The sequence below is a fragment of the Macrobrachium rosenbergii genome, chromosome 2 (assembly GCF_040412425.1).
Source record: "Macrobrachium rosenbergii isolate ZJJX-2024 chromosome 2, ASM4041242v1, whole genome shotgun sequence".
NCBI classification, from domain to species: Eukaryota; Metazoa; Arthropoda; class Malacostraca; order Decapoda; family Palaemonidae; genus Macrobrachium; species Macrobrachium rosenbergii.
This window is the reverse complement of record NC_089742.1, coordinates 87,431,084-87,447,691: the sequence shown is the minus strand read 5'-3', so window position 1 is coordinate 87,447,691 and position 16,608 is coordinate 87,431,084. Positions and strand designations below refer to the sequence as shown.

The window sequence follows — 16,608 nt, the reverse complement described above, 5'->3', positions numbered from 1 at the left end:
ATCTGAGGTTCGTGTTCCAGGGCAGTCTTTCAGTTTCATTCTCTGTGCTTTGACCTCTCTACAGCTCTGCAAGTATTCATCCGTGTTCTTGCCCCTCTGGCGAAATGGCTCCATCTCGGGTATAAACATCTGTCTGCATTTGGATGACTGGCTTCTCCTTGCCCAAGAATTGGGTCTCTTTAATTAACATACAGAAGTCACAGTTAACTCTGACTCAATTGATTCTCAATTTTGGGATGAGGATCAATTCTCTGAGTTTCAGGCTTTTCCATCCCACAAAGGGATCTAATCCTGCCTCCAGAAAGTAAGAAACTTCCCCTCTCTCCTGTCCTGTTCGGCCAACAAATGGATGAGTCATCTGGGCACTCTCTCATCCATTGAAAAGTTCATGCCTTTAGGAAGGCTACACACGAGTGTTTCAATTCTTCCTAAAGGCCAGTTGGCATAGGAAGACTCTCCCAGACTCCTTCATTTTCCCTATCACTCCTGAGATCAAGGAGGACTGTAGGTGGTGGCTTGCAGAAGAAAGATATATAATAGGGAAATCACTGCTTTCTCTGAGCCCCAGCCTAACATTATACTCAGGACGCTTCAGATCTGGATTGGTGTTGCTCTTTTAGACAGTATGGAAGTTTCCAGGATGTGGTCTCTAGACGAGAAAAAGCTACACATTAACATAAGGGAACTGAATGTGGTTCATTTAGCCCTTCAGCATTTTACAGCAGCAGCATTCAACAAGACAGTCAGTCCATTCGGACAACACGACTGCATTGGCCTATATCAAGAACCAGGGAGGGACTCGCTCCTTCTCCCTTTACAAAAGAGGCCAAGGATCTTTTGCTCTGGGCACAGAACAGTTGCACCAGAATCATGACTCGTTTCATCTAGGGTAAACTAAACACTCTTGCGGACAAGTTAAGTCCCTGCAGACAGGTTTTACCTACAGAATGGACACCGAATCCGCAGGTGTGTGCACCAACCTGTGGAAGTGGTGGGGAAAGCCGTCGATAGACCTGTTTGCAATGTTGAGGAACCATCACCTCCCCTTATAGTGTCCTCCAGCTCTGGACCCTCTGGCATGGGCAACAGATGCCATGCTCCAGGACTGGTCAAACCTGGATGTGTACGCCTTCCCGCCGTTCAGCATGGTGTGAGAAGTCCTAACCAAGTTCGTATCTCACAGCAACACATCGACGACTCTTGTAGCTCTGTTTTGGCTGCAAAAGGAGTGGTTTCCAGATCTTATCAGCCTCCTGATAGACTCCCCCAGACTTCTGCCTCAGAAACGAAGCCTCCTCAAGGAGCCTCACTTCCAACGGTTCCACCAAGGCTTATCTGCTCCCGCTCTGACAGGCTTTAGACTGTCAGGAAGCTTGTCAGAGCAAAGGGGTTTTCAAGAGAAGCTGCCGAAGCAATCGCTAAGTGTAGGCATTAGTCTTCCGCTAAGGTCTACCAGGTGAAGTGGGCAGTCTTTTGCAGCTAGTGCCAAAGACATGACGTTTCTCCTACTCAAACCTCTGTGGCCCAAATTGCTGATTATTTTATGTTCCTGAGGTCTTCTCGAGGCGGAGTTACTTCCACCATCAGAGGTTACAGAGCTATGCTAAACTCCGTGTTTAGACATAGAGGATTGGAATTGTCTACGAACCAAGATATAAGTGACCTAATTAAGTCTCTGGAAACTTTGAAGCAAGAGAAGTCAACGTCGGTCGCCTGGAACCTGGATGTGGTTCTCGAACCTCGGGTCCTCCATTTGAGCCCTTTCACTCCTTATCTCTAAGTGACTTAATTAGGAAAACCCTCTTTTTGGTTGCCTTGGCTATGGCAAAGAGGATTAGTGAATTGCAGGCCTTTGACAAAACAGTTGGCTTTCCACAGGGAGATGCAGTCTGCTTGTTCACTCTTGGGTTCTTGGCGAAGAACAAAACCTCGTCCAGTCCCTGGCCTGTTTGTTCACTGTCAAGAACTTACTGGATATACTTAGCCCAGCAGACCAAGAGAGAGTTCTTTGCCCAGTAAGAGCATTGAAGCACTGTATCGAAAGGACCAAAAGGATCATAGGCCCCTCATAACTTACAGTGTTCAGTCAAGAACCCTTATCATGTCTGTTGTCCAAGAATGCCTTGGCCTTCTTTTTGGGGAGCATAATATCCGAGTCCCACTCGGAAATTCAAGATGTCTTAACCATTTTCAAAGTTAAAGTTCATGAGATAAGAGCAGTCGCCACTTCGTTGACTTTTAAGCGGAACTTATGACTCTCCACAATTCTTCAGTCAACATATTGGAAGTGCAGATCAGTGTTTGCTTCTCATTATTTATGCAATGTGGAGACAGTATACAAGAATTGCAGTACTTTAGGTCATTTAGCCGTGGCTGGCATGGTGTTGGGCGATGAAGGATAGGAGGTATTCCTTCTATTTCTCTATCTCCTTACCTTGATTGGAGCTCTCCCCCTCCACGGACATAGGACACAAACGAATTGAGCACTTCAACAGTATTGTACCTATTCTTCTCAGAAAGTGGGCGGGGTCTAGTTACCTACACCAAAACAATAGAGCCTTACTGCGAATTTCAAATTTTAAGCTGCTGCGATAGTTAGAAACTAATAGTTATGTACTGTAGTTACTTGGTATATATAAAACTTTATTATAAAAATGTCATGTTTTGACATAGGAAAACCTATTTTTGGTAGCTGCTGTGAGTCCTCAAAGAAGTTACTGTCATGGTCCCCATAGGACTCCATAAGACAGACCAACCTATCTCAAAGGACCCTCCTATAGTTGGTCTCGGCACTGAGACAGTAATAAGATATAAAGGACTCAAGACAAGAGGACTCTGTCTCTTGCCTAGAGCAACTGCCTCAGTTTTCTCATCTTCCTTCTCACATAGACGTGGCAACAGCACATATGTCTGTCATTTTCCTTATTACTCACCAGGTCTGTGTAAGACGGATTTTCAACCGGGATCCCATGCCTTTTTGTTAAGGAGAGTGGGTGGGTTTGAGAACTCACAGCAACTACCAAGAATATGTTTTTCCTATGTCAAAATTATAGCATAGCTGTCGTTCATCCTCAAAGGAGCTTACGAAAGAAATTGGCGGTTGATGAAATACATCCCAACAATCCAGATAAAATGTTAAGGGACTAAAACTTTTCACTGGGTCATAAAACTATGTACTTAACTTTCTTCTGAAGTAAAATTATCCATGATGATGATAAAAGAGAAACTCTAATTTTTTGGAGGAAACAACTGGGATTTCTATATAGTGACACAGACTTGAGTGTAATAAGGAAAATGGCTGATGTATGCTCTGTTGCCACATCTGTAAAGGAGAAACTAGGGTAGTTGCTGCAGACAAGAGACAGAGTCCTTGTGCTAAGTCCTTTATATTCTGTCATTGTGCCAACAAGCACTATTCTGGATGAGACTGAATATAGGAGAATTTTTTTAGATTGGTTGACCTGTCTTATGGAGCCCTGGGGGGACCATGATAGTAACTCCTTTGAAGATGAACAGTGGCTACACTATAAAAATCAGTGTTTTTTCTTTGAGTGCCATTTATTTGAATCTAGAGGTATCATAAACTTTCGTTTCTTTCTGAATTGTACTGAAATCCTCTGTTCTCTTCTAGGTGGAACATCCCATCACAGAGTGCATAACTGGAGTTGATCTAGTTCAGCAGATGATAAGGGTAGCCAAAGGTAATGTATACATATTATGAGCAATCGTCATTGAAAATTTATATAAGAAATATCAAAAGAGAAAGAGAGACCAGGCAGCACAAACTCATTAATTATATATTACCTTATTTCCATGGATAAGGAAATTCATAGTTGCACCAACTCGTATCTTTCAGGATTGAGAGGCCCACTGCACACACCCAGACACTTGAATATGACAGTCCCTTTAATCCTCTTTTTTATCTGAGACTGTGGAAAGTCTGCTTCATCACTTATCCCAAATGTTTGTTGTGTAGTTTTTTCCTCGTGCTGTCAGTATCTCCGTTACTGTAGAACATTCATTAACGAACAGAATTCATTCAAGAAAATGTGTTCAAAAATCAAGTAATTTTTTCCCATAGGAAATGTAAATTGAATGAAACCATTCCTGACTCCCAGAACTTATGTATTACAAAGACTTTCAACTTTCACAGTAACACTTTACTGTGAACATGACCATTTTAGAACTCTTAAAAGCATTTTAAAAGCATTAAAACCACTGAACATAGATAACAATCCATGTACATGATGGATACTCTCATAATGATCTTGTGTAAATAGAAATCATGTAAATAGTTGATAAGTTCCCCATAAGAGTAATTGTTATATGGGGGATTGGGTTCCAAGACAGTGGGGAACTATTTTTCATATAATTTGTGATAAAATGTATAGACCTTAATGCCTTTGTGACAGTCTTCATTCTTTCCCATAATTCTGAAATCGGCAAAGCTCCGAGGATACCTTTTTTTCTGGCTATTCTCACATAATCTGGGAGAATTACCTAAACGAGATAGTGAAGTTTAGAAATTTGTTCATAAGGAAATTGCATATATTTTATGATAGACTATATGACAGAACTGTGTGCATTTTATGATAAAATTTATGATATGGCTTTGATGCTTTTGTAACAAACTTTTTTTCAGTAATTCTAAACCCTGACAAGCTTCCAGGACACAAAAAAACATGCTCTTTCTCACAAAGCCCTCCAGTTTGTTTTCTGTTGCCAAGTTTTTCAGCCTATGCTTTGACCCCAGTAAGGTACCATAGGTGTTCACAAGATTACTAGTACCGGTGTCCAGATTGTGTCACTTGGGGAGTCAAAATTTCCCCTTTACTTGGATGACTGGCTAGTCCTGGCCAAATTTCTCAAAGGGATCTTAAGTCAAAGATTTATGGTAATATCTGGAAATATTAATAAATATTCAGAATTAATTCTAGTTCCCTCCAAGGTGATTGCCTATCTGGGTATGAAATTCAGACTTTTCCATCAAAGAAACAAGTAGACTTGTTGCTATGATTCTCCGGCTTTCTCACCTTAGAGACCTTGTTTTTTTTTCAGGCACATGGCCTTGCTAGAGAACTGTATTCATTGAAAAAATAGAGAAAAGTGTATAAGGCCTAACATCTTAGTGAAACTTGCCCTAGCCTTCTATGATGTTTTATATGTAATATACTGTAGTCTGCAAATGTGTTTTTTGTTCAAAGGACTGTATACTTTACCCCAAACTTTAATTTCTCCATGTTGGTATTTTTTTAAAACCTAGATTTTGAGATTGAAAATTTGTTTATGCAGTCATTACTGAATATTCGTTTCACTTCTTTGGAGATAAACAAAATATTAGGTAATTTTTGCACCTTTTTCATGTAAAAAAGTGAAAAAATTGTATAATTAACATGTCCTTTTTTTTTGTACTATAACACAGGTTTTCCTTTTGCAGGTCATCCTTTAAAGATTTCCCAAAGTGATATACCAATTCGTGGATGGGCTATTGAAAGCAGAGTTTATGCTGAAGACCCTTTCAAAAACTTTGGCCTTCCATCTATTGGTAGGCTCTCAAAATATCAGGAACCCCTACATTTAGATAAGGTGAATATCAAATTTTATTGAAAAATTTTTTCTTGTACAGTACAATTACTACACATTTATTGGGTGTTTCAAATAGCAACTAACTGAGAGTTTACATGAGACAAAAGCATTTGCAGTTCCAGAGAGTCAGATAAACCATTAGTGGGTTTTGCTTCCTCCTCATCCAACTAGTCAGTTCTTCAAACTAATAAATGTGTGAGATAATTTTGTTTTTATACAGTATTTTGAGAGCTGTGAGTAAAATTTGTAGGCCTTCTTAGACCTCACCTGGAGGCTTTGCTCTTGTTAATATTAATGAGATGTGATAAATGGAGCATGGTAACATATAAAAAGTGGTAATGTATTTGCCGGACGCACCCTCACATAAGACGCACCCCTGTTTGACAAGGATATTTTGTGGAAAAAACAATTTTAGTATGTCTTGTCATACATTTATTGAACAGTGTTTTAAAGTGATTTTGTAGGGAAAAAATTATGATTCTGTGCATGAAATACAATATTGTGAGAGTAAACTGGAGTAAAGTAAGAAATCATATGTAACTTTATACTCACCTCTAAAGGAAACTAAATGAAAGTTGCCATAAATAAACAATGTTTATGTGTTACCGTGACAGGCCACTTGGGCGGCGCATATGATTTTGTTTACATCCACTCATTGCAAATGGCTGACAGGCTAACTGCCGACGTACTGTAAGAAATTTTCCCTAAGTTTGTGATAACAGACTGATAATTCTGCTTGTTTTCAGTATTTTGTTACTGTGTTAGTAACACGATTTACTGTAGTAATTAGGCTTGTTTTTGAATGTTTTATTATTAGCAACAGTTTTTGTGCTTACCCAGTATGCTCGCTGTGCCTAGCCTAGCCTACGGCGCATGATCTCCCATCCGTAATAAAGCTGCATTGGACGCAGGGCAGTTTTTCGATACATTTAAAAATATAAAAGTGCGTCTAATATGCTGGAAATACGGTGATTAATTTGGAAAAGATGAAAGAGAATGAAAGAAAAATAACAGTGTGCCTGGGAACCAATGGAGCACCAAAAAGAACTTTTAGTATCACCAACAGTTGCCACTCAAGGCCTGCAAGGGTCATCAGAAACTTTGTCAAGATGTATACTAACCAAGTTACAATAATGAAACAGCAGGTTACAGTTTCCTGGAAGCCCTTTATTGTTAACCTCTCCAAATTCCTTTAATGGCATTTATATTCTCATGGTTACATTTAAATGAAGTTGTCTTAGTTAATTTCCGTACAGTTAAAAGTAGTTGTTATTATTATTATTTTAGTATAAGTAGGTAGTAGACTCTCTTTTAAACTGTGATGGCATTCATTTTGTATAGAGTATTCTCTGTTTTTCTGATAATTGATTTTTCTAGGCTACTGCATTCTGCCAGTAACTTGCTGATGTTCGTCATACTTGGAGAGGAAAGCAGTTTGCAAAATTGGATAGTTTTCCGATGTATACACTATATAAGTTACAGAGTACGAAGGTAACTGAAATTGGGAGAAAGTCTTCTTCAGTGTTAAGTGAGGCCACATTTCACTCAGGCTCCACTAAGCATGACTACACCAAAAAACGGAAGTATACTGTCATTCGTGGTGAGTCTTGCTCATTATATACAAGTTGATCAGCTGGGGGTCAAATTAGGCTGCCTGCTGATTGGCTGAGGAGGAAAAATCTCATTGCTGATTGGCTGGCGAGATTTCCTTGCAAGCCAAAAATTTATCGTTGATGATCTAGCTGCTGCAGCCTTGCTGAGTAGTGGGGCTGGTGTGTGACATTATTCTCTGGCATTACCTGGCGAATATAGTGTATTCATTGGAAATAAAACTATCCAATTTTTGCAACCTGCTTTCTTCTCCAAGTACATATGACGAGCATTGGCATGTTACTGGCAGGATGCAGTAACCTAGAAAAATCAATTACCAAAAAAATAGAGAAAACTCTATGTAAACTGAATGCCACTGATGCAGCTATCACCTTCAGCACCACATACTGTATTATTATTTTTATTACCCCGTCAGAATGGAACCCCCGCCAATAACCGGGGACTGCCTGTAATGTAAAAATACATTGGTCCTATTCTACTTAATATCATTTGTACTATAATTACGGTAATTGTTTACTACTGTACGTTGGTTGAAATACAAGCAAAATGTCTGTTGTTATCCGATTCGGTTATAAGCAAAACAGCAGTTTCTCGTTCATTTGTGTATGGCTGTATGCATTTATGTAAGAGTATAACGTTACTAACAATACTTATATCATTCCCTTTTACTTTTTTAACTAGAAGGTGGGATAAGGAGATGGAGGAAAAGAAGTTGGTCTATTATAATTGGTCTCTCTTGCTGCCTGATTGTACTTTGCTGCCTGCGTGAAATTTAAAAATATTTTCTAAATATTGTTGTATTAGTATTAATTGCTTACCCCATCGCAAAATCAAATTATCGTAAGGCAAATTATTGTAACTTGAGCACTACCTGTACTTTCCCATTTTTTTTAAGTGTGTTGGACAGGCTGATGAGAAGGCAAACGTTGCTTGGTGAATTATCAAGAACGCACCTTTTTTTAAGTAATCTTTTCCTTCTGAACTTTTCATAATTTCTAAATCCATCCTGACTGCCCTCCCCTAATTGTTGTGGCAAACCTGGTGAGTTTCGTATTAGCCTAAAAAGGCGTCCCTGCTCCACCTTGTCGACAATTGCTTCCGGCATTTTTTTTAATGACGCATGGTCAGCTTTATTTATACTTTGAATGAAATTGTAAATACAGTAGATACTGTATTGTTGTTGTTGATTTATTCTTTGTTCTGTTGATTTTCAGTATGTTGCTGTTGTTATGAGTCTATTTATTAGTTTTGCTTCCATTTTTTTATGTTGTTAATTTCAATTCTTTTAGGAGATATTGAGCTGAACGCTGGACCTACTACTCATTACTTTAAGAGTACTTTACTCAAATACAGTAAACCCCTGTATTCCTGGGGGATGCGTACCCCCCCCAGTGACTAGCTAAAATCCGCGAATACTTAAAATCCCTCCAAAAACACTTAGAACTGCCTATTTTGATTGTTCAAACACAAAAAAACTGTAAAAATGCTTATACCTGATAGTTTTATCACAAAAAGTGCATTTAGTCATGAAAATATGAAAATACAGTAATTAGTGAATATTTCTCAGTGAAAAATACCTCGAATCTGAGAATTTCTGCAAATAATGTGTATATATGTTCCATAGAGAAATCCGCGAATCTTGAGAATGCAAATACGGGGGGTTTACTGTGTTCAAGTCTTAAGGTCAGATTTCCATGATCTCCAGAGTTGCCTGTAACTATGATATGATGGTTTTGCCTGAGACTTTTGTCAGTAGTAGTAACAAGTCAAAAATTGAATTTTTAATCCAGGGTTTGATGGCCCTGACTTTATTTATTGCCTCAGTATCCCACATGTGCAAATTATGGTTGTATATACTAAATCCAGATGACTTATTAATATCATCAGAATAACTTGGAGCGTAGTTGCCATGAAGTCCTTTTTTTTTTAGATTTTCAGTAAGTTTTACGATGTTTATATATTTGTTTTTTACCACAATCCAAATATTAACTATTCTATATATGACTGTCTGTTTGAGAGGATTAGTAAGGCTCAGTCACAAAATTCAAAAGCTTCATTCATCATTTGTGGAGAATGCGATGCAAAGCACAGCGAGTGGCTTAATTCAAATTGCACACATCAACATATCCTGTCTGTCTTGAGTTCTGTGTACCCTCTGATTTTATCCAGCTAATTGAGGAACCCACACATATTTCTGGTAATAGATTAGACCTCATGTTCACAGATGTTCCAGCTGTTGTCACGTCTAAGGTCTGCAAGTATACAGTATAGGCACTTCTGACTGTAGTGCCATTAAGGTGGGCATATCTGTCAATCAGTATGTTCCTAATGGAAAAACAATCTGGTTGAAAACTAGAGCCAATTGGGATTGCATTTTTGAAGCTTGTCAGGCATTTAATATTTCAGATGCAATATCAGATCCAGTCCCAATAAGAAGTATGTCCCTAGAAAGGTCACCAAATTCAGGACAAATGACCAGCCATGGCTTGATGGTACATGTAGACGAGCTTACCATAACAAGCGGACCAAATTCAAAACATGGAAATGAAATCGTTTATGTGAAAATTACACCATTTTTGTCGAGTCTCACTGTTCTCTGAATAGAATTTACCATACAGCTGAAAGAAATTACAATAATTTCTCAAAAGAGGAAACTTGAAAGAGTTACTCAGCCTCATCTGTGGTGGACCAAATTGGCATCATCTATCTTTGGGCCAGGCTCATCTTCCATTCCATCACTACTAACAGATGATGTTAGATAGGTTTACTGGCCCTAAGGAAAAGGACGAATTGCTTCATTGAGCAGTGTTACAGTCTGACCTCTTTAAACTGGCTCCTGTGGGACCAGGCCATAGTTGGACCACAGAATATCCTAGATGACAGAAATCGCCCCTAAAAAAATCCCTGTGCAAACAAAGTCTTGCCAGCTCATTCCACATACATTTAGCTGTGTTATCAAAAGTAGAACAGAGCTTATAAATAATCATTGTCATTTGTTAGGTTTAATTCCTTATGAAAATTTGGCCTGCTCCATAAGTATCTTCCCAGAAATGCTTACATGTTCAGTTCGTCAGGGCTTAAACCACTTTAAAAGCACACTGTCAAGTTCTGATCTACTTGCACCTTTCAGTGTTTTTTGGCACTTCAAACTTTTCTGGCTTTTGTTTTCAGCAAAAACCTAAAAATCTGCTGCTCTTGCTTCTTTAAACCTTCATATGAGAGAGAGAGGCTGCTCTTGCTTCTTTAAACCTGCATATGAGAGAGAGAGAGAGAGAGAGAGAGAGAGAGAGAGAGAGAGAGAGAGAGAGACTATTGGCCCCTGTTAGGTTGTTACACTAACATATATGACCATTGTAAAAGTCAAATAATAGTTGTATTAAGAATAATGACAATCTTAGTAAAAAAAAGGGATTTTGACAAAGGAAAAATCTATTTCTGAGGAAGGCCCCGTGTCACCCGGTGAAATTCCATACTAACACGAATTTCTAGGTATAAAATGCTAGATATACCAGAGAAAAAAGAGCTTTCAGGAATGCTGGGGTTACTACCCCCAGATCGAGCGTCTTCCACAATGGAGACATCGGTATAACCAAGGGTGAGTGAAAGGATCACAACCACAGAGCCACACTCGATAGACATCCCCATGTCAAAACCCCTCGAAAAGAGCGGTGAGCCGTTCCAGCCCCCACGCTCATCCGCCCGCCAGGCCGGCGACTCCAGTGCCATCTACACTCATTCCAGACTAGCACCACCCCCAGGCTTGGCATGTGCAAGTAGGGGGGGGCAAAAGCAACTTCTGGGAGGGTCACCGGGTGACACGGGGCCTTCCTCAGAAATAGATTTTTCCTTTGTCAAAATCCCTTTTCTGAGTCCAGCCCCGTGTCAGCCGGTGAAATAGTGATAGAGAATCATGCCAAGACTGCAAACTACAGAAAAAAAAAGACAAGGTGAACTGAACAAAAAACACAGGCTATGAAAAAGGATTTAATTAGAATATCTCTCCACATGAAAATATGATTAGTAACAGGTAAGTACATTAATACAACCTTAAAAGTAGAATACAAAATAGGTATACAAACCAAATATAGTAGGCAAAATACATCCGATAATACAAAAATTACAAGGAGTAAATATAAACTTATATCTAAGAACAAGAAAGACATTTACAACATGAGAAAATTTATGGGGTACATGGAGTAAAATAAAAACAGCCCAGTACCCCTAAGACAATCCAAAATCACAGCATGTCAAAATACGGTCACCAAAAAGATAATAATAAAGGCTATAAAAATATCAGTTATGAGGAGCAAGGCAGCGAGGCATGATCGATCCAGAAGGGCAGGCAGAGAAGTAAATGAGGCAGGCGGGCGGGGGGGAAGGGAGAAGGATAAAGGATAATTAAGATGGGGGAATGACACTCCCCACAGCCACTGCTGAAAATTTTAGGGCTTCGAGTGATTTTAAATAATGGCGTTTAAACACTAGAGGTGATTTCCATCCCGTATATTTGGTAAGTTCGGCAAAATCCATATTATGAAAATAATTAGTGGAAGTAGCTACTGCACGGATATCATGAACCTTAGGGACTGAATCCGGGTTGGCTTGTTTAATAAAATACAGAATTTGCTGTCTTATAGCATTCAACAAAAGAGTTCCACCTTTCTTTCTGATAAAAAGAGGACCCGACTTACACTGTGGAGTTCTTAAAAGGTAAGACTTTAAGGTATAGACTGGGCATAAGGACTGGTCCTGTGGAAGAGGCACCACCTTCCAAGGGGACCACCTGTCTTGAGGGTCCTCGTTTTTAGCTAAAAATCTATGGTCAGGAGAAAGGAGGACTTCTCCGGACGGGAGGAAACTAACAAAATCATCACCTCTAGAGAGAGCCGACAGCTCTGAAATTCTGGCACCTGAAGCCAAGCTAATCAGAAATAAGGTTTTCCTTAACAGATCCAAATAAGAGCATTGTGAGTTGTCAATCTCAGATGCTAACTTAAGAACATCATTGAGGAACCACGTAACAGAATGTGGGCACGACACGGGTCTCAGACGAGCGCATGCTCTAGGGATAGATGAAAAGTAAGAATCTGTAAGGTCAATTTTAAAACCATATAAAAATACCTTCTTCAAGGCTGACTTAGCTGTGGTAATAGTGGCCGGGGCAAGGCCCTTTTCAAACAATGATCTAAAGAAGGTAACCGCTAGGTTAGTAGTCATAGTTTGAGCTTCAGATGCCTTCAAAAGGAAGCTAATTTCTTGACTGCTGAGTCATATTGTCTGAGAGTAGAATCTCTCTTATCTGATTCTAAAAACAGAGTGTTAACGGGGTCAATGTTTGCTCCCTTTTGAGCAGCTTAACTTTACAAAGTCCATAAAACTAGGGCATTCTGAATTTTTAAGGAAGCTGACACAGTCTTGGTTTGTACTACTTGGGTCAATCTGGGATTGGGAATCCGATGACTCCTGGCAACTTGAGTTCCTGAAGCAGAGGGAACCAGTTGCTCTTGGCCAATAAGGGGCTATCAGGGCCAGTTGACCTTTGAATGACCTGAGTTTGTGCAGTACTTTCAACAACATGTTTATTGGGAAAAACAAGTATATCTTCTCCCAATTGTTCCAGTCTATGGTCATTGCGTCCATGGCATAAGCCTGAGGGTCCAGGTTCGGGGCCACATAACAGGGAAGCTTGTAGTTGCTCTCCGTCGCGAACAGATCCACTTGGAGTCCCGGAACCCGGCGGCAAATCCAATTGAAAGACTCTCCGTCCAGAGACCACTCCGTCTCCAACGGAGTGGTTCTGGACAGGGAATCTGCCACCACGTTCCGCACCCCCGCTAGGTGGGTGGCTGACAGATGCCAGCTGTGCTTGTTCGCCAGGGAGAAAATAGCTACCATCACCTGGTTTACGCGACCTGATTTGGAGCCGCCCCTGTTGATGCAATGAACTACCACGGCGCTGTCCAACACCAGCCTGATGTGAATCCGGCTGGGGGAGCGGATTTTCTTTAAGGTTAGAAATACCGCCATAGCTTCCAAGGTGTTTATATGGAACCGTTGAAACATTGTAGACCATGTTCCTTGTACTTTTTGTTTTGGCGAATACCCTCCCCAGCCGCTTAATGAGGCGTCTGTGTGAACCACCAGCGCCGGAGGAGGGAACTGAAACGGGACTGTCTTGGACAGGCCGCTGACTGTGGACCAAGGCCGCAGTCTCACCTTTAAAATTCGTGGGATGGAGGAGACCTTGTCTCTGAGCCTGACATTGGCTCGACTCCGCCACACTCTGTTTATGTCCTTTAATTTTGCTTTTAAGAGCAGGTCCGTCACTGAGGCAAATTGAAGGAGCCGAGGATTCTCTCTTGGGACCGGCGGGATGCTGCTTTGTCCCTCAGAAATTTCATGGGTGGAAGCTATCTCCTTCCGCTTGGGCGGCGGAAGGGATAACGTGTCGAGGACAGATCCCACTGGAGGCCCAGCCACTGAAACCGGGACTCGAGTCAGGCGGGACTTCTCTCTGTTCAGCTGAAAGCCTAACGACTCCAGGAATTTGATGACCATGGCCGTGGCCTTCCGGCACTCTAGGACTGTTGGGGCCCAAATTATCCAATCGTCCAGGTACGCTGCTAGGGAGATCCCTCGGGACCGGAGCTGCTGCACTACCGTTTCCGCCAGCTTTGTAAATATCCTGGGGGCTATATTGAGACCGAAAGGCATGACCCTGAAGGAGTAGGCTTGTTTCCCAAGTCTGAAACCCAGGAAGGGAGAGAAGTTCCGCGCAACCGGGATGTGATAGTAAGCGTCTGAAAGATTGATAGAGGTGGTGACGGCTCCACGCGGAAGTAGAGTCCGTACCTGCACTACCGTAAGCATGCGAAATTTGTCGCATTTTATATAAAGATTTAGACGCGACAGATCCAGAATCACTCTTTGCTGACCGGAGTCTTTCTTTGGGACAGTGAACAACCTGCCTTGAAATTTGAGGTGCCTTACTTTCTTTATTGCTTGCTTGTTGAGCAGTTCCGCCACATAGTCCTGTAGGACTCTGGAGGGTGGCTGGTAAAACCTGATCAGGGGAGGGGGGTCCTTGGTCCAGCTCCAACCCAGACCTTTGGACACAATGCTGTGTGCCCAAGGACTGAAGGACCACTGGTCTCTGAACCAGTAAAGACGACCACCTACCTGACTGTTCTCAGTGGGAGGAAGCGGGTTTGTTTCCTCTACCACGTCCAGGTTTTCCTCTTGGGGCGGTGTTAGATTTGCCTCTGTAAGGGGCCCGACCTCTTCCCCCCCTTGCACTCCTATTAAGGCCGTGAAAGAACCCACGGCCCTCATAGGTGGGATTGTACGCCGGTGAGGAGACATACGAGGGTGCAGCAAGGGATTGAGCTGGTTGGACCAGCACGTACTGTTGGGGATGAGCCTTAGAGGTGGAGGGCTGGGCCACTGCCGAGACCGGGACAGCTTGGACAACCGTCTGGTGATGAGGTCTCTTATGTCTCCTGAAACGTTTGCCAGACTTGGTCTGGGAGCCGCCAGATTCTGGGGTCTTCCGCTTGTAAGCGGAGATACCCCAACGAGAGCGAAGACTTTGATTGGCTCTAGTAGCCTCGCTCAGCACACTGGCTACGTCTTCATCTGGGAAAAGGTTAGCGCCCCAGATAGAGCTCTTCATGAGCTTGTTAGGCTCATGACGTATGGTGGCTTCGGCAAAGATGAATTTCCTACACTCCAGTTTAGCCACCATAAAGTCATACAGGTCTGACTGAAACCCTGCTAACAGGGATTTAGCCAGAACCTGGAAGAAGGGCTCTTCTGCACAGGAGACGGCAGTCGCTTCTGTGAGGCAGACGGAGTTCAAGGACCGTCCTAATCTAGTCCGGGCCTCAAATTCTGCCTTTAGCAAGGCTTCCGGGAGCTTAGGAAGCTGCTCGCTAAATTGTGTAGACACGCAGTGAGCGTCCAGCTTTCCCACAGTAAAGGTGGACGGGGTGTCTTTCCAAAACTCCTCACCTCCTGGGAATACCAGGGATGTGGAGTCTGTCTCCCTTAATTGAGGCAAAGGGTTGCCTTCAAAGCAAGCTCGAGCCATAGCCAGAGCCACTTTGTTGATGCAGGGAGTAGGCAACTTATCACCCAGGGCAAACATGGTGTAGTTGCCCTTGAAAGGTGTAAGTTGGTATTTTCTGCCTGCCACTCCGTAAGAGTGCGCAGGAGAGTAGACTGAGCTTGGTCCCTAGGAAAGATCACTGTCTCTCTAGGGACCTTGTCCGACCCGCACCCAGGCTTCCTCCGTCAGCCTAACGAAGCCTGGGTAAGGAGGCAGGAGATCGGGAGGAAAAACTCCAACTCCTCCAAACGCGTCTCATGCCAAGACCTTCAATCGCAAAGGTGTCTTCGTGCCGAATGGCACGAAGAGCAAAACGCCAAGGGTTCCCGACATCGAAGGGAGGGAGATCAGCCATGTCCGGGATCTCATACTGTGGGTCGGCTCCGCCGGAGCGAGCCATCCCCGCCAGTATGTTGTCATGGCTGTGAAGCTTCTCTGATATTTTGGAGAGCTTCGACTCGACCTCCGCCGAGAACCTCTCAAGAAGCGAGTTCGCAAACGCCTCAGGGTCAAAGGCAGGCTGGCGAGGAGGGCTTGGTCTTGGTGCCCTCCTACCGCGCCTTTGCCCGAGGTTCCAGGTTTGCTCCCGGAGGCTACAGGCACGGAGACCTTAGCCTTCGACGGGGAAAGGAGATGCTTTCTGGAAGACGAGGACTTAAAGCCCTTCGCCTTCCATGAAGTCTTCAGCTTCAACTTGGGGACAGCTGATGGAGCCCTGTCACCCAAGATGGAAGACTTGCCAAACCCTGAAAAGGAAGATGCAGAGGATGATGGGGAATCAAATAGGGCGCCCGCCCCCGCAACCTCACTTACCTCGCTACCTACCACTTGGTCCGGCTCCGTGTTCATAGGTTCCAGGTCCAAGTCCAAGGTGGCGATGTCCTCCGACACCTCCGCGTAAAGGATGTCCTCTTGGGGTGGCTGGGTCGCGTCCCGGATCTGCTGGATGATGGGGGTGGCCAACTCTTCGGGAACAGCAGCAGCAACCCGGGCGCCAGGTTAGAGCAAGTCACGCAACTTAGCGTCAAGGACGTAAGGCATCCCCGACGGTACATTTCTTCCGAACCCAGCCACCCAGGCGCGGAGAGACTCAAGGGAAGTCTTCTTAGAGGACTCGTCCGCCTGGAAGAGAGCAGGCAATTAGGGCTAAGATACTGAAATATAACCACTAATACAATATAAGCACTAAATAGACTGAAGAGACGTAAGGAACGGGAAGCGATATCTTACCGACTCGTCCTGGATGCTAGCGCACAGAGCGAAGCAGACCTCACAGCCATCGGGGTGCCAAACAATAAGGTCAT

General features: G+C 42.8%; 1 protein-coding gene across 1 annotated transcript in view; it reads left to right on the top strand.

The window, feature by feature from the left end:
* The window catches only part of LOC136843480 (propionyl-CoA carboxylase alpha chain, mitochondrial-like), a 194,564-nt gene that overhangs the window by 87,646 nt on the left and 90,310 nt on the right, over nt 1–16,608 (top strand). Inside the window, exons 6-7 of the mRNA XM_067112019.1 lie at nt 3,632–3,701; nt 5,438–5,586. Coding sequence (XP_066968120.1) covers nt 3,632–3,701; nt 5,438–5,586 — 219 coding nt within the window. The remainder of the gene's footprint in view (nt 1–3,631; nt 3,702–5,437; nt 5,587–16,608) is intronic.